Below are 17,827 nucleotides of genomic sequence, written 5' to 3' on the forward strand. Positions count from 1 at the left end.
ATCAGGCAACCTGATTGCAAGGGTCCTATATGGAATTTACCTGGATTCTTGGTACAAGAATCATGGGTCAACTTTTACAAGACAGGAAAAATATGGTAGGAGAAATCAGATATCAATGTAGAAAAAATAATTACCGATTTCTTGGCATATTCTTCTAACAGTTGAGATATTGACAAGATGGTTGATCCAAGGTAACTTTCATTCCCGAGAAATATATATTTTGTTCTGCCATCAGGGCACTTAGGTACATCTTCTAGTACTGGATCCTGAAACTAAACTGCTCTAGGATTGTGTGCCTGAGGACCAAGACACTTGAGCAACCTGTTACCATTAAGATGAAAGAGTTTTATTTAGTTGACTACCGAATCTCATATTAGCACCCAAACAAAATCTCTTGGACAAGTAGATCTTTTAAATCTGGGAGCCTGTAAGGTAACCTTGACAGTGATCCTAAGATTCTCCATCTTATCCTTATAACTCTTATCTTTGTTCAAGAAATATGTCCTTTCACTATCTTTAATAATTTGATATGTTGTGCAATAGATCACTGCATGTTATTATGTTTGACCACATGGTTCAGTTTACTCAACTTTAGTTTGAACATAGTTTTTTTTTTCTTTGTTTTCTCTTTGTAGGGTTGTTGAAATGCAAGAAATCCTTGATCAACAACTTGCTGAGGAAGCAGCCGAGGCTGAGGGAGGAGGGACCATGGCATCAATTGCAAATCCTCGTAGAACTGCAAAGTAGCTACCTTGAACTGATTTCCAAGATTGATTAGTATCTCTCCACTTGATGTTGATTATCTCTCCCCATTCTGATCTGGACATTGGGATTCCATACATCTGTCCTGACATGTTTTATACTTAACTGTCCTTGAAGGGGATGCAATGCATTACATGATGTTGATTGAATCCTTATTCTCTGCAGAAAATCTACAACTGCAACAGCTTCTTCGAGGAACTTGACACAACAGAAGTTGAAGATCCAAGGGAAAGACTATAAGGATAAGTGTTATGAGCAAATAAGGAAGACAGTTGAGCAAAGGTTTAATAAGCTTTTGACAGAGGTGAACATTTCATATTACCTACTATATGAGAATGGAATTGAAACAGTTTGACTTTGTCTTATGTATTTTATTCTAACATTAATTCATGCATCAGCTTGTTTTTGAGGATCTAAAAGCTGCTTTGGAGGAAGCTAGAATGGTATGAAGAACTAATCTCCATAGTCCCCTAAGATATCTTTGTTTGATTTCTTTCTGTTAGACTTTAGGGATTTGCATATCTAGGAACCTTATATGACTTGGCTTCGGCTTGATGGAGTTTGATGTTTTCCTTGAGAATTACTAAGTCATTTATAGAAAAGACAAAGAAGAGTAGAAAGCTTCAAAAGGTGACATGTTTTGACTTAAATGGCTTGACTTTGATGCTGAGAAATTTTTTTTTTTTTGATAAGTAAGCAGAACATATATAAGAGAGGCAAAGAAGCCTCAAGGCATACAGGAAGTATACGAGACTACCACCCCCTTAACAAAAAAAAAACAACACGACCCAAACCCTATTTGGAGGCTAACCACTCCAAGAAACCTAATAGGGAATTCGACTCCATAACCATGTACACTTTAGCCCACCCCCATACATTGTATACAAACGAAGTTTTTAATTTCTGATAATCCAATACTCCCCCCTTAAAGGCTAGCCTATTCCTTTCCTTCCATATAGACCAGAAAATGAATAACGGGATTGATTTCCACACTTTTTTCCTTTTTCTCCCCACAAAAGAACCTTTCCAACTACTAAGGACCTCCTTTACAGAATTTGGAAAGACCCACTGTACACCACACAACGCAAGAATGATGTTCCACAACCCTTTTGTCACTGTACAATGTATTAGTATATGATTGATTGTTTCCTCTTCGCATCCACACAAAAAACACCGATTAGGTAAATGCCACCCTCTTCTCTGGAGCCTATCCAAAGTGAGGACCTTCCCCCAAGTAGCTTCCCAAGCAAAGAAAGCAATTTTGGTTGGAACCTTGTCCACCCAAACATTGCTATGAGGAAAATCCACTCCTTGGGTATTTGTCAACACGTTATAAGCATTCTTAACTTTAAACAGTCCGCCCTCGCCTTTCTTCCAATATACCGAATCATCTTCCGAGTTTACTTTATAATCCCTCAACACAATTAAGAGATTGTCCACCAAGCCCAACTCCCAATCATTAAAGTCCCTTAACAGCCTTATATTCCACCCTCCTTGACCCACATTCTGGTCCCAGCACTCCTCCACTGTGACATTTCTATGGGCAGCCATGGAGAAGAGATTTGGGAAGCCTTGGGACAGCACAATGTTACCGCACCATCGGTCAGTCCAAAACCTTATTCTGTTGCCTTTTCCCACCTTGAAAACCATATTTTCCCAACACCAAGTGGACTCCTTCAAAATCTCCTTCCAAGTTCCAACTCCATACACCCCGTTTGCTTTCCTTGTCCTCCACCCGAACTCTTCTTGCCCATACTTGGCCTCAATCACTTTTTTCCAAAGCTCCTCCTTAGCACGCGCATATCTCCAAATCCATTTACCAAGGAGAGCTTTGTTCAAGACAGCAAGTTTCCTTAGACCCAATCCACCTTTTCCTTTATCCGCACACACCATCTCCCATTGGACTAAATGAACCTTGTTCCCTCCATTGGCTCCACCCCACAAAAAGTCTATTTGAAGCTTTTCAATCCTTCTTGTCACTGTCTTAGGCATACGGAATACCGACATTTGATACAAAGGTATGCTAGACAGCGTACTCTTTATAAGAGTAATTCTCCCTCCTTTGGATAAATATTGACGTTTCCAAAGAGCAAGCTTTCGCCTCATTCTCTCCTCCACCCCATCCCATACGTAAGAGGCCCTATTTGGCGCCCCAAGGGGCAGCCCCAAATAAACAGTAGGCAGCTGCCCCACCCTACACCCAATTTCAGCCGCCATATCAAGAACCCCTTCCACCTCCCCTACCGGGATTACCATACTTTTGTCCAAATTAATCTTCAAACCCGAGGCTGCTTCAAACCAAAAGAGGATCCAGCTCAAATGCAATAACGCCTCTTTCTTTGCCTCGCAAAAAACAATTGTATCATCCGCAAACAGGAGATGAGTAATATTGACGGCCTGCTCTCTTCCTCTCCATATCCTGCAGCCTTGGATGAAGCCCCCTTCAGCAGCCCTTGTGATGAGCACACTTAGTACTTCCATTCCCATGAGAAATAAGTAGGGGGAAAGAGGGTCCCCTTGCCTTAATCCTTTTGTACTTGAAAAGAACCCCGCTGGAACTCCGTTGACCAGCACTAAGTACTTGACAGTGGAGATACAGCTCCACATCCATCCTATCCATTTTGGTCCAAACCCCATCTTTTGCATGACCTTTAGTAAGAAATGCCAATTGATGCTATCATACGCCTTCTCAATGTCCAATTTACAAATTATACCTTTCTCTCCCCTTTTTTGCCAAGAATCTATTGCCTCATTTGCGATTAAGGAACCGTCAAGGATTTGTCTCCCTTTGATGAAAGCATTCTGATCAGGAGAAATCACCTTTCCTATGACTTTTTTGAGCCTATTGGCCAGCACCTTAGCCAATAATTTATATAAACCCCCAATCAAACTGATTGGCCTGTAGTCACCTAAGTCCTCCACCCCCCCTTTCTTCGGCAGCAGTACCAAAAATGTATGATTCAGACTCTTAGTGAATGAGTTCTGTTCATGGAACTCCTTGAAGAAACCCAAGATGTCCTCCTTGACAACCTCCCAACAGCTTTGCCAAAAAGCCACTGTGAATCCGTCCGGGCTCGGGACTTTGTCCCCATTCATCCCCATTAATGCTGCATGGATTTCAGTCTCAGAAAATGGATTCTCAATGCCATTCGCTTCTGAGGTGCTGATCTGTTTCATTAAGAGACCTCCTATGTCCACCTTCCACCCCGAATTTTCCGATAGTAGCTGCTGATACGCATTTGCTATACCTTCCCTCATATCTTGTTCCTCTGTGAACCTCACCCCATTTATCTTAATTTTAGCCATGACATTGACTCTCCTACGGGCATTGGCCATGTGGTGAAAGAACCCCGTGTTCCTATCCCCTTCCCTTAACCATATTTCCCTTGATAGCTGTCTCCAATGCACTTCTTCCATCGACACCCACTTTGCATAACTCTCCTTAGCTTCCTTTTTGTGGCCCAGCTCCTCCTCTGTTAGGTTCTCTCTTCTTCCACTGAATCCCACCGCTCCACTTGCTGAAGAGCTTCAGCTTTGTTTTTCTCTAATCTTCCAAAAACCTCCTTATTCCATATTTTTAACCTATGTTTCAACCCCTTCATCTTAGTCGCTAATTTGTAGCTCGGCCTGCCTCTAACCTCTATCCCTTGCCACCACCCCTCTATCAGCTCTTTGAACCCTTCGGCTTTGAGCCACATATTTTCGAATTTGAAAGGGGACGGGCCTCTCCTTATCCCTCCACCCTTTAGCAGAATCGGGAAATGATCCGATGTTGGGCGAGGCAGTCTTCTTTGATGAACCCTACTGAATTGGTCTAGCCAACTAGGAGTCGCTAGGAATCTATCCAGCCTGGCCCGCGATTGATTATTAATCCCCCCGCTCCAAATGAAAGAACCCCCTTGCAAAGGGATATCAACAAGCCCTAGGTCATCTATAATCTGGGCAAAACTCCTCATAGTTGAAGTAATCCTCCCAATTCTACTTCTTTCAACTTGGTACAGCGTTGTATTGAAATCTCCTCCTAAACACCACGGCTCCCCCCATATCCCTCTGATTGCCCCAAGCTCCTCCCATAAACATTCCCTATCTTCTCTGGAAAAAGGCCCATAAACCCCCGTGAAGACCCAGATTGCACCATCTCCCTCATTCCTGAATCTGCAGGAGATGGAAAATTGGCCCTCTTCCACCCCCACCATCTCCAACGATCGTTTGTCCCAACAAATCAAAACACCTCCTGCCGTTCCCATAGCATTCAAAACCTTCCAATCAAGAAGTCTCCCCGGCCCTAAGCTCCTCACCACCATTTCAGTCATCACTTGCACCTTCGTCTCTTGAATACAAAATAAATCCACCTTTTGTTTTCTGATAACTGATTTGATAATTCTCCTCTTGGAACTATCATTCACACCCCTCACATTCCAACTCAAAATTTTTAAAGTCATTGGATACTTGCATTCTGGTACCCTCTACCCTGAATAGGGCCTTTCTTCTTAGAATCCCCCTCATAGTTAATAGAGCACTCCAATCTCTTAAGCTCCCTTTCAAACCTTGAAGACTCCAATAGACCTTTACCTACAATCTTTTCCTTCCTTTTTCTGATTTTGCCCAGGAAACTCAGAATTTCCTTCTCCAGGCCTTCCATAGAAAAACCTAAGAAATAACTGAATTTAATCAGACTGCTCTCCTCCCAGTTCAGGTGCTCTTCCTTTCTACCCTCTTGGGACTCCGTCTGATCTGCATTCCACCCCAAACTTCTTTCCAGAGGGTCAACACTGTTGACCTCAACCTAATCCCAACAGCCATCCCTTCTCCCTAGCAGTTCTACTTCATTTGGTCTTTGTGACTCACTTCCAAGCAAAACCCCCTCCCTTCGAACCCCAGAATGGTCGTAACCCTCCCTTTCCGGAGACCGACCAAAACAAAAAGAGTTAGAGGAAGAAGACCCTTGAGCCCTGAGACCCCCCATATTTACATCTAAGACATACCTCACTGCTTCTTCCTCTAACATCCTTTTTGCTCTCTGATACATTAGGTCCGTCTGCTGTTTTCTCTCCGTTTCTTCCTCTCTGCATCTAATGAACTCGCAGTCCATATTGTCGTCTTTATTATTACCGTTGGACCCAGAAGAAAAGGTTTTTAAGAGGGGCCCATCATCCACTAAAGAAGGCTGGAATATGGTGTTTTTCCCCTTTTGGTGTTGGCCTAGCCCAGCGTCAGCAACCCGCCCCAAACTTTTAATTGTATGCGGCCCATTCTGATCCCCCTTTGGATCTTCACAGCCTGTTATTAAAGAGAGCCCACAAGCCCAGTCCTTCTCCCGGCTTGGGCCCACGGGCCCAGCATACGAACCGGACCCCCGTAAGCCCGCATGCAGCTGTGAACCTAAAGCTGCAGAGCCCACATCCTGCGTCAGACGACCCGTCCCATCCACTGACTGATGCTGCGCCTCGAACCCCGCGCACGCCATCTCCTCCACTCTCGGCCCGGCGCATGGGACTTCATCACCCCTACCCTCTCCTCTGGACCGATCCCACAGGTCGCGCTTCCATCCCTCTTCCAGCCTTAATGACGGAACCATCTCCCACCATAGAGATAGGGAGTAAGGCATCCCTTCAACCCCTATCACCAGCGAACCAGGGATGTTCTCGCTGTCCGATCTGATCAGAATCCTCGCCCACTGCAGATCCTCCATTCTCTCCGTCTTTGGGTCAACATCAAGAAACCCGCCGCAAGCGTCTCCCACCCTTCTCAACACCGACGGAACCCATAGCGAAATTGGTAGTCCCACTATTCTCACCCACACTTCCCTTCTTACCTCACCTTCTTCCATACACCCCGATCTTGGATTCCATCGCTCTAGATCCACTTGAACTCCCCCCACCGCCTTATGACCAGAGGAGTAAACCCTTCTTGCTTCTTCCGCGAACTCGAATTCCATTAGAACACGTCCTCTTCCCATACTCGCAATCCCCATTTTGCCTTTCAATCCCCATGCCTTTGCCATTTCCCAACCCAAATTTTCCAGGTCTTCCTCTTTTGTTTTGCTAGGTTCCAATTTCCGATCAAGCAATGCTCCAGCCTGCTGATGTTTCTGTTTAGCTCCTCCCGATCCACCTCCACTCTATGGGTATTGGTCTCCATATTCCCCCAACCCTTCACCGTGTCCACAAATGTCCTTCCCTTCACCATTTCCGACCGCGGCCTTCCCACTGTCCTCTCTTCTTCTTGTTGAACCTTTTTGCCAGCAAAGATATCCATCTGGCGAATAGCCTCCACCATCGCCGTCCAACCCCCTTTGACCCCTTTGCCCTTCGGGATACAAATACTGTATCTCTTCAACTCCACATCGACGACCCCTAGCCGCAAAAAGCAACCCGCCCTGTTATAAGCACGCACGAGAGAGAAGCTTCGCCCCTTCTCCTTCCATCCCTTTTCCCAACTTCCTATCTTCTCATCCTCAATGCACTGCAATAGGCCTTCCATGAAAAGCCCTACGCTATCCATCCCCAATCGCACCCAAGACGATACCCCATTCTTACTTTCCGTTATGATTAGGGTTTTTCCTCCCCTTTCCACCATTTGCAATTCAAATGTCTTGGATTCTACCCCGAACTTGCTCATCTTCCTCTTCCTCCTATTTTCCGCACGACGCGCACTCCCATCGCTGGCAATCTCTCTCGCTCCCTCGCTCTTAGACTCTCTCGCACTCTCTTCCATTGTTGTATCCATAATTTGTTTTGATGCTGAGAAATATTGATGAGGTTTAAAGCTAGTCTTCCTCTTATTAGATTCACTGTTTGGCTATGATCCAAAATTAGATTCTATAAGCACCCTTGCTGGGATAATCAGCTGGTCTGCCAGTCTTTCTCTGTTTTTTTCTTTTTCCTTTTTGCTATTTTGTGGAGCAACTTCTCGATCTCATAGTTTTACTTCTCCCACAATTATCCTATGTTCACCGTCTTTGTAGAAATCTCAATAAACAGGAGATTGTGGATTTATTACAGTCCTCTCCCTCCTTTGAAAGCATGGTCTCCTCTGCCCCAGACTAAGGGTCAGGTCTTGCACAGGTCAAGATCTTTTTCTTCAAATCCTTCCTCTCTCCACGAAGGATAGGCTGTCCTCTTTGTTGTCGGTCAAACTCTTCTGAAAAACCCAAGCCCCCTAGAGTCAGCTTCCTCATGGCTGGTCTTACAAGAAAGTGAATACCAATAATATGCTTTCGAACTGGAAGCCTTTCTGAAGTATCAGCAATAGAAGATGTGTTCTATGCAGGAAAAGTTGGTGGAGGAATTTTTTTCCCCCTCAAGTGGTAATTATTGTTTGTTCCACCTTTTTATTTTTTGTAATCTTCCTTATGTTTGTATTACTTCTCTTTTAGGAATTTTGTTCTCTCAATGTTTTGATATGATTTATATGTTATGGGATGACTTATTCTTCTTGATCTTTTTAATTAATAGGAATGTTCTGGCAAGCTTCTGATAAAAATGAAACCTTAACACAAGAAATCTCCTTTACACGATAACAACTACTTAGCTGATTTGAGTGTGTTAAACTCTTAAGGTGGAAGGCTGAGTTCAGAATAATATATTTGATAATAGCATCTAACATTTCAGCTGTCAATGTAAGCATTTTGATTGAATGTACACCCAAGTATGAGCCCTTCGAAGTGTGAGTCCTCATGGTATCAGGTGATTAAAAGCATCTACAATTTGCATGTAAATTGGTGGTGTAACAACTTTGTTGTCAAGATGTTGCATTGATGTACTTGTGAAGCTATATCCCAAGGATATCAAGAATTTATTTGCTATCTTTGTTTTACGGTTAGCAATGGACCATTGATATGTTGCTGGCCCCTACACTGTCTTCACATTGCTTCTATGCTAAGGGGTTCCCTTATCACTAGCTTCTTATTGTTACACATGTTTCCCTGCATTGGAACTTCGATTTCCATAGAAATTTGATGGACCACAAAATCAGTGGTACTACATGCCAATTTGAATAATGAAAATCTAAAATGCTTTGGCATCCTGACTAAACCTCATAGATCTTATTCGAGACTTCCAAGTTACTTACTCCACTAACACTCTAGATCAGGATTTATAATTATTACCTTTACTACCCTTTTGTAAATGCTAAATTTTACTGTATTCCTTTGTCCAAAATGTCATAGTTTGTGATATTTGTATAGGCAACTTATTCCCCTTAGTTTTTCTAGTTTTACTCCTTGATTTTAGCTGTTAATATATTTTTTCAATCGACGAAGAAAGGGTTCGTCCTTATTTTCAGATGATCACAACCATCTAAAGAGAACTAGTATGCTACTTATTTTTCGAGAAAGTGAGGTAGCACTTCAATAGTTGCTAATATATTTAGTAGTTTTACTAATAGCTGATTTAACATCTGGATGTATTTGCAAAACAAGGAATCTTAAGTATGTCTTAATGTGAAGTAGATTAAATTAGACAATTAATTCATGCAGTAATACTGGGAGCTTACTCTACCTGCCAGAGTGGGTTCTGCTATTGAGGTGAAGATACTAGCATTATTGGTGGCCTTGTAGGCTAATTTGGAGACTTTTTTCCTCCGTGAATTGATGGAGCTTTTGTAGTGTGTGTAGATTGCTTTTTCTGCCTATAGTCTGTGTAGATGGTTTTAGTTTTTGTGGGGCAATATACATTTCTACTCTTTGATCAGCAGTTGTAGATCTTGGAAGGAATGCTCATCCTTCTTTGTATCTACCATTACGTGAAATCAAAATCAATGGAAAATACATTTATCTATCTATTGTGTTTTTTTCCTGCTCATCTCAAAACTCAAATGCAAGGGGTGTTTCCTTTTTCTAAAATTTTCTTAATGCTGCTAGTTTTAAACTTTAATAGGTCCTTTCTATTCAGAAGCCCTTTTCTCCTGCAAATGATGCCTCTGGTTTGATTGTTTTGACTTTTAGATTGGAGAAGAGCTTGGAGATATTTATGACTATGTGGCTCCTTGTTTTCCCCCAAGGTTTGGTCCTTACCGAAATATGCTTTGTTCTGACTTCTTCTGGTTTTACACCTATCTTTAGCCACGTATCCAATTTTCTTTATGATTTCTGTTCTGAGGTTAGAAGAATCTTTTGCTCGTTAATTTCATTTTTATCCTTCTATCTTTTCTATATTTTATTCTTTTGAATTGGTGATGAGACAAGCTCATGCTTCTATTGTGTAGTGCATGATCCTCTAAGTTGCTCGGGAAATTCTCTCCTACAGTGTTCTTGGAGGGTCTGGTTTAGCTTCTGATACTTTTTTATCAGAGATTTAAATTATTTTTCACTGGTTGAGGAGGATTCAGTATTTTGCAAGGGAAATCATCCTTTTTGCTTCTTGGAGGCCTAGATTTTCCAATCATGTGTCCAGCTCAGAACTGGACACCACAACATTTCTTTTATATTGGTGCTGCTCATTTGTTTCATGCATTTGTGTGCATCTGTGTGTTGTGAAGATTTTCATCCACGAAAATGTTTTGTTTGTTCAAATTCAATCTTTCTTGTTTGCAGATATGAAATATTCCAACTGATGGTAAATCTTTATACTGAGAGGTTCATTCAGATGCTCAGGCTGCTCAGTGACCGAGCAAATCAACTGACAAATATAGAGATTTTGAAGGTATTCCTTTTGTTCTGTTTTTTTATTTATTCAAATATATTTATTATTAATAGTGATATTGTCAAATTAACTGATGAATTTAGAGATTTTGAATGTATTTTTTTCTTTTTATCTTTTTGCTCTAGTTTTTTTTATGTATGTAAATATATTTTTTATTAATAAGGATATTGTTAATATTATGGGGTTGGATCACATCTGCTTATGTTCATATGGCCATTTTTTAGAAGATAGGTAGGCATGTATATTAATTCTATATAGCAGCAATAGCATGAATGTTTCCAAGTTGATAGATGCAATATGTGGTCATGCAACAATGGTAATATTGTAGTTTGGGTTTCAGATATGGCTTGTGGACTGAAATAACCTGAACCTCCTCTTGTTTAGCCTAAGATTACTCTATTACCTATGAGAGCGGTTTTTGCATTTGAGCTTTCTGTTTTCATGAGTTGGGGTTTACCTTATCATAGAACTTTTATCACTGTTTGTTCTTGTTTTTTAGCTTTTTTCCCTTTTATCATCATAATTTTTTGTTTATAATTTGTGTTTCTTGCACCTAGGTAACTGGTTGGGTTGTTGAATACCAAGATAATCTAATTGGGCTTGGTGTTGATGATTCTTTAGCTCAAGTTTGTTCTGAGAGTGGTGCTATGGATCCTCTCATGAATTCATATGTTGAAAGAATGCAAGCCACAACAAAGGTAATGAATACTATAATAGATGATACTGTACTACTATTCTATAAGCTTATCATATTGCTAAGATCACTCCCTGATTCTGCTCTCTAGAAATGGTATTTAAATATCCTGGAGGCTGATAAAGTACAACCGCCAAAGAAAACAGAAGATGGAAAGCTATATACACCAGCTGCTGTTGACTTATTTAGGATCCTAGGAGAGCAGGTGCAAATTGTTCGGGAGAATAGCACTGATGTCATGCTATACAGAATTGCTTTGGCTGTCATTCAGGTAGATTCAGCTTCACAGTTGTTTGGTTATACTAAAAATCAGATGTATTATGCTAAATGCCTTTTACAACTGAAACTTAGGAAATATTGTTTCTGCTGGTAGGGTGCTATCTTGCTTTTCCACATATTCACGTTTACATTGGGTCCCTTTGTTACAGTTTCATTACCTTTTTTTTTTTGGTTTTTATATATAGGTAATGAAGAGTATATATTAAAAGGAGGCACCAAAAGAGTGATCTGAAAGTATGCAAGAAGTATACATTGACCGCCAAAAGGCACAACCAAGAAAAAAGAAGGGCTAAAAGAATACCACCCACCCTCAACCAGTGCCCAACCAATCAAAGAAGCTAATAAAGACAAAGGACCATCTTCTATAAACATCTTAGTCCACGACCACAAAATACAAACAAAAGAGTTTTTAACCCTTTGGATCAAAAACTCCTCATTTTCAAAAGTAATTATGTTCTTTTCCTTCCAAACTGTCTAAAAGAAGCATAAAGGGACTGTCCTCCAAGCCTTCTTAAGCTTTTTGCCTACAAAAGAACCATTCCACTCTAGAAGGGTCTTTCTAACCAAAGAGGAGAGCATCCCAAACACCCCAAAAAGAGCAAAAAGCAACTGCCATTAAACCCTTTTCTTTACATAGTGAACAAGAGTGTGGTGTATGGATTCTTCATTGTTTTGCTAAAGGAAACCTCTGTTAGCTAAAGACCAACCCCTTCTTTAACCTTGATCCAAGTTTAAGGCTTTTCTCCACGTCGCCTCCCATGCAAAGAAGCCCAACTTAGGTGACACTCTTAGATGCTTCAATGCACCCAATGAATTGGATACAAGTTGAAATCTTGCAAAGTTACCTTATAGCATTTACAAGTTAAAATTTCAAAAAAAAATTCCCCTAATTTTTCGAGTCTGCAGAATTTTTGCTTCAACTGGGCAATTTTTCTTCTTAAAATTTTATATAAGGCTTATTGATGGCTCTTGAGCACCAAGTTTTGCTTATGAGAATATTTTCCTTTTATAATGGATGATAAAAGCTACTTTCAGAAACTGATGACTTCACTCTGACCATGTAATACTTTTGTTTAGGGTCTTCTCCATTATTATTTCTTTTTAATTTTGTAATTAACTATTTGTCACTATAAAATAAGGGTGAAAAGGTTACAAGGAAGGATGTGCTCTTCTTCAAGTCAAACCAAGAGAAAATTACAAACAGGATATTAAAAAAGAACTTGCAACATCCTAATATATCCTAGAATCACTTAATGGGATTGAAGTACCCTATAAAGACCTCTAACAATGGCTTCTTGTTTACCAACCATTTTACAACTGGGATGGCAGTTCAAGTCTTCTAGTGGAACAGTAGCACATCTCCTTCTGAGATTTAAGATTCTGCCAATCCATGTGTACTGTCTACAAGCACTGTCTTCCCATCCTCTTGGAGGCATCCCAGGCTTTGCTTCATACAAAAGCCATAATCACACTGCCACTGTGATCTCTAATGAAACCCCAGAACTCCGTTTAACTCAGAAGCCTTTGTAAGCATCAGTTAACAAAATCCCTAAGGGAGAGGGGCTCCCAAGCCATAAACGACCCAACCTGAGACTTACTGCCTCTGCAGATCTCTCTTCAACCTAGCAGAATTCTTCCCAGAGGAATAAAGCTAAGATTAGAAACTGCCCCTAAAATAGAAGGTAGTAATCAGCTACCTATCAGGACATCTGGGGTTCTCCACTTGGACATGCAACCAAAATAATACTAAATAGATAAACCCCCTTTTTTTACTTCTCATTGTGGTTGTCTATCATGGTTTGTCAATGTCCTATTTAAAATCACAATTGATGTTCGGATTCACTTCGTGTTTTTTAGGTAATGATTGATTTTCAAGCAGCTGAAAAGCGAAGACTTGAAGAACCTGCTTCTGAAATTGGTCTGGAATCTTTATGTGCAATGGTTTGTCTCTCTTAAACAAGTTCCACGTGACTCTATCTCTTGGTTTTCTACTAAATTAAGTCACCAATTCTTTACTGCTATTGACATTGTATCCAGATTAACAACAATCTACGCTGCTATGATCTAGCATTGGAGCTGAGTAGCAGCACCTTGGAAGCTCTTCCACAGAATTATGCTGAGCAGGTTATGCCGTTATTTTCTTTTTCCCCTGCATCTTTTTTCACTCTTTAGAGGAAGAGGCCAGTTAGCTTTCAATTAATGAGTTCATGATCTGACCGGCCCATGTTTTTTTTTTATTATTTGATAGGAAACAACAATGAATTATATTGAAATAGAAATTAAGAAGTACAATGGAGAGATGAGGAATCCTCCCATAAACAAAGGCTAAACATAATGAATACCAAAAGCAAAAAGCTATTTATTAATTACAAAAAGCAACCTCTCCTTACTAACTTATTAACTTATTATTCCCATTCTAGGTTGTGAGTGCATGTCTCTTAATGTCATGATTAGGTTTGGATGAGGACCCTCCTCCTCCTCCCTCTCCTCTAGGATTTTATGATTTTGTTGATGATAACCCTTCTTCCCCTTATTTCCTTTATTGTTTTTTAACTCAGATGGAGGTTTTTGTTTTGTTCTGCTGAAATTTCTGATGAAGTGCTTCCCAGTCTCTTATAAAGTGACTGATTCTGGTTCTTGGCACAATGGATACTCTGGCTTCTAGGCATGGAAGGCACTCTTTGTGAGAGTAAAAGTGCTACATTGTTTTACTTTTCCATCCTCTGAGATAGGGTTAGCTAGTAAAAAATAGAGCTTCATTTGCCTTGAGATAATGTCAGAATAGAGGTTTCTTCCATTATATAGCATCAGGAGATTCTTTTGTTGTCATCTCCAAGGTGAGACTAGGCACCTTGGGTCCTTGGCACTATGGAAACTTTACATGGGCGATATTAATCTGCACATAAGACTTACGGCTCGTTTGGGAGTTACTCTAGGAGGGTTGCTGGTACTTTCTAAATTTAGAAGCATTTTCCTCACAAAAACCAGGTATTTGACAAAGCTCTAAAAACATTTTTAAAAATCTAGGGAATCACATAAAGTGATTTGTGGACTAGCACTCAGTAAATGTTTCTTCAAAAAATTATCTTTTTTTTTTTCCCCTTACATAACACATTATTTAAAACGCTTCAAAAGCACTTGTTTAGTTTATATTCATTCCCAAAATCACTCCCAAATGAGCCCTTAGAGTCAAGCTTAGGTGGATTGGCAAGGATGCTTAACAGAAAATCAATTCCTCAATCAAGAGGATTGCTATGAATCTGAATTCTTTTTGTGATTTGTTGACGTTGCCATGACTTTTTTGCTAGATGTTTTGCCTTTCATTTTCTTTTGTTCTTTCCGGCTCATCCTTCTTCCTACATGTAATTCCCTTAATGTTTGTAAAGCTTTCTGGTTTCTCATTGAAAAAACAAGAATGAATAATGTTCAGGTATGAGGTCAAAGCAACATAATCATGGACCTTCCACAAGGATGATCAACTAGGCAATATGCATGCGTATATTGAATTTCCTACTAAACATAAAACATATATATATGCAAAACTCAAATACATGCCTCAGGATTGTACAGTTTAATGCAGATCATGAAGCTTCTATCTGTCTTAAGATCGATGTTCTCCTTTATGTGATTGATGTGATAGTACACTTGTTAATTGCACTCCTTTTTGAATGGCTTTTGATGAACCTCATTTTTTTTTTTATCTTGGCCTCACAAAACTAACTAGAGTAAATAAGGTTGCATAAGACACCCAGAAATATAAATAAAAAATAAAAAATCCAATATTTTTGTTTGAGGCATAAATTGCATGTATTGCAGAATACTTCTTTGAACATTTTGATTTTGTTTTCAATTGAGTTTCCCTTTTTTTTCTGTAATTTACAGGTTAATTTTGAAGACACTTGCAAAGGTTTCCTGGAGGTTGCAAAGGTCTGTTGAAGGTTATTTCATTTTTATTTATTTTCTCTTTTACTTTTAAATTATATAGCATGCCATATTTTTTTGTGCACCTCCAGTGTTTCTTGTTGCAACATTTACATCTCTTGGTCTTCTATTCCAATATCAATTACATACACCTCTATGACTTGTTGAAGCTTTTAATGACTTGGTGGATAAATGTGTGTATATATCCTTCTCCTTGTGCTTGGTTTTACCATTGGTTTCTTTGAGTATCAAATTGCTTTAAATTGGTTAGGAATATCTTTTATTAGAGTCATTTATATGCCAATAAGAAAGATATACATGGCTTATTAATTGGCTATTTCATTATGACATGATAATGAATATGGAACATAAGGTGATGAAGAAAAATGACATAACCTAAACATGAGTCTGTAGACATGAAGGGCTCTTGAAGTAGAGCCCACCTGACACCATGTCTGATATGAAGTGGGTCCCACTGGACATTGTGTATAAAATGCAGCTAACAGCATTTTTATCTTTATCCATCTTGATGCTTAATGCTTAGCTAGATCCATGGCAACATCCAAGGAATTCTAATGTATTTTGGGACTCGTTGCCAGTTTTCTTTAGTTTAGGTACCTTACTGAATGTGGAATAGCTTCAGAGTTTTGACTTGGTGATTGGGATTAAGCTAGTTGTCTCTAGTGTTCTATAATCAGGGTTGGCCACCTTCTTGCCATCATTCTTTGAGGGGAATTGAGGAGTAAATCACAACAATTTTTCATATTATACTTTGTTTCATGTGGCACTAACTGATTTGGCAAGAGTCTCCTGGAGGATATGCTTACAAAAGGTAAATATCGAGCCTTCAAGGATAGGTATTTGTCTTCCTATCAATAGGCTCTGAGCATTTTGAAATTTTCAGGGAAAACTGTGTCAATTATTTGAGAAAAAGCTTTACAGTCATTGTAGCGCAAATCCCAACCCAAGGACATCTTATATCAAAATTACTTAAAATCAAAGAAGTTAGAGACTTGAAATGCAGTCCATGGAGCTCTTGGTGAACTTTTGAATAAAATATTAGACAGCAGAAAGACAGGCTGGAAAGATCCTTGTGACCCTCTCACCATGATTTTGTCACCTCATTACTGAAGGGCTACTTTACCACTGCAAGGTCAAGTCATTACCTTCGCCATTGTACCTTAACATGGTCTGTATCTTAGCATAAAAGAGCCCTAAGATAGAGGGATCCATTTCAGCTTAACATTAGAAGTCTCTCTTTTGTTGATTGCCAATTATTCTTTACATGACTTTGTGTAAATATGCCTCGTTGTTGATAGGAGAATGCTATAATGTGTTTGGTGGTTTGAAAACTGAACTTGATGAAATAAAACTAGTTTTTCCTTTGAATTCATTCCACTGGGCTTTAATCTTTTAAAAAAAGGGTTTTGTTAGCATATCTCAACGCAAAATTTGTCTTTTGTTACGTTCATATGTTAATAATCTTATGAGTTTCTACAAACAGCTATTTTTACACATCTTGAAGTGAATGTTTCAAACTCCATTGATATTTTATCAAAATATATATCAAGCATTGAAATGTGCTTGTACAAAAATTTTCTGCAATATCCACATTCAAAAGAAAGCTATTCCAGGAGAACATTTAGAAACTTATGTGCATTATACCTCAAACCACAACCAGGATATGCTTGTAAATCCATCCCAAGATTAGTGTGGTAGTGACATGTCATTCTATTAGTGATAGAGTTTCTTTTACTGGCTAGGTTTCTTCTATAGGAGAATTACTCATGAATACTTACTTTCAACATCAAGTAGCTACTTCCTATGAAGTTTTAGAATTTATTGATTTTTCTTCTTCTCATGTTACCATGTTTTGCTTTATGACTACAGTAATCTGTGCCTAACTGCAGCAATAAAATAGATGCATAATAGAGTTCCATGTTAAAAAGCTGATATTAATTTATTCATTTGTTCGAATGTGGAAAATTTGGGCGGTCTATTTCTTCATGTACCATTTGGAATGTTATAGCTATTATTCATATTGGATTTAGCATCATATATCTTGGAGAACTATTAAATTGCTTATTGATGGTAGGAAGCTGTGCATCAAACTGTGAGTGTTATATTTGAAGACCCAGGAGTTCAAGAGTTACTTGTCAAGCTTTACCAGAAAGAGTGGTGTGAAGATTTTCCCATTATAAACCTCCTGTTTGAGGTTTTCATGGTGCTTGTGGTAAAGATGTGCTCATTCATCTTGTAAATATTTCATGTCTGCAATTAAAGCTAATTGTCTTTGTCCTTTCCTTTTTTTTTTTTTTTTTATCAGAAACGAAGAAGAATATATTAATAGAAGAACAGAAACAGGAGAGACAAAAGAAACAAAAGAAAGAGAAAAAACCAAGGGAAGGATGAGAGGTCCTTCCTACACAAATTGAACAAAGGAGAAAACTCCCAACAATAGAACTCTAAAAACAAAGAGAAACCCGAACAATCTTCAAACTTTTGAAGCGCAAACCACAATCCAGTT

General features: G+C 39.3%; 1 protein-coding gene across 2 annotated transcripts in view; it reads left to right on the plus strand.

The window, feature by feature from the left end:
- Positions 1 to 17,827, plus strand: part of LOC117911176 (exocyst complex component SEC6) — a 43,683-nt gene that overhangs the window by 17,856 nt on the left and 8,000 nt on the right. Inside the window, exons 10-20 of one of the 2 annotated variants that reach the window (XM_034825416.1) lie at positions 636 to 743; positions 928 to 1,066; positions 1,161 to 1,205; positions 9,710 to 9,765; positions 10,298 to 10,406; positions 10,964 to 11,104; positions 11,192 to 11,371; positions 13,237 to 13,320; positions 13,417 to 13,503; positions 15,262 to 15,306; positions 17,396 to 17,486. In XM_034825416.1, the coding sequence (XP_034681307.1) occupies positions 636 to 743; positions 928 to 1,066; positions 1,161 to 1,205; positions 9,710 to 9,765; positions 10,298 to 10,406; positions 10,964 to 11,104; positions 11,192 to 11,371; positions 13,237 to 13,320; positions 13,417 to 13,503; positions 15,262 to 15,306; positions 17,396 to 17,486 (1,085 nt within the window). The remainder of the gene's footprint in view (positions 1 to 635; positions 744 to 927; positions 1,067 to 1,160; positions 1,206 to 9,709; positions 9,766 to 10,297; positions 10,407 to 10,963; positions 11,105 to 11,191; positions 11,372 to 13,236; positions 13,321 to 13,416; positions 13,504 to 15,261; positions 15,307 to 17,395; positions 17,487 to 17,827) is intronic. The other variant, XM_034825415.1, reaches the window with a different exon arrangement.

This window comes from Vitis riparia, chromosome 3, assembly GCF_004353265.1.
Source record: "Vitis riparia cultivar Riparia Gloire de Montpellier isolate 1030 chromosome 3, EGFV_Vit.rip_1.0, whole genome shotgun sequence".
NCBI classification, from domain to species: domain Eukaryota; kingdom Viridiplantae; phylum Streptophyta; class Magnoliopsida; order Vitales; family Vitaceae; genus Vitis; species Vitis riparia.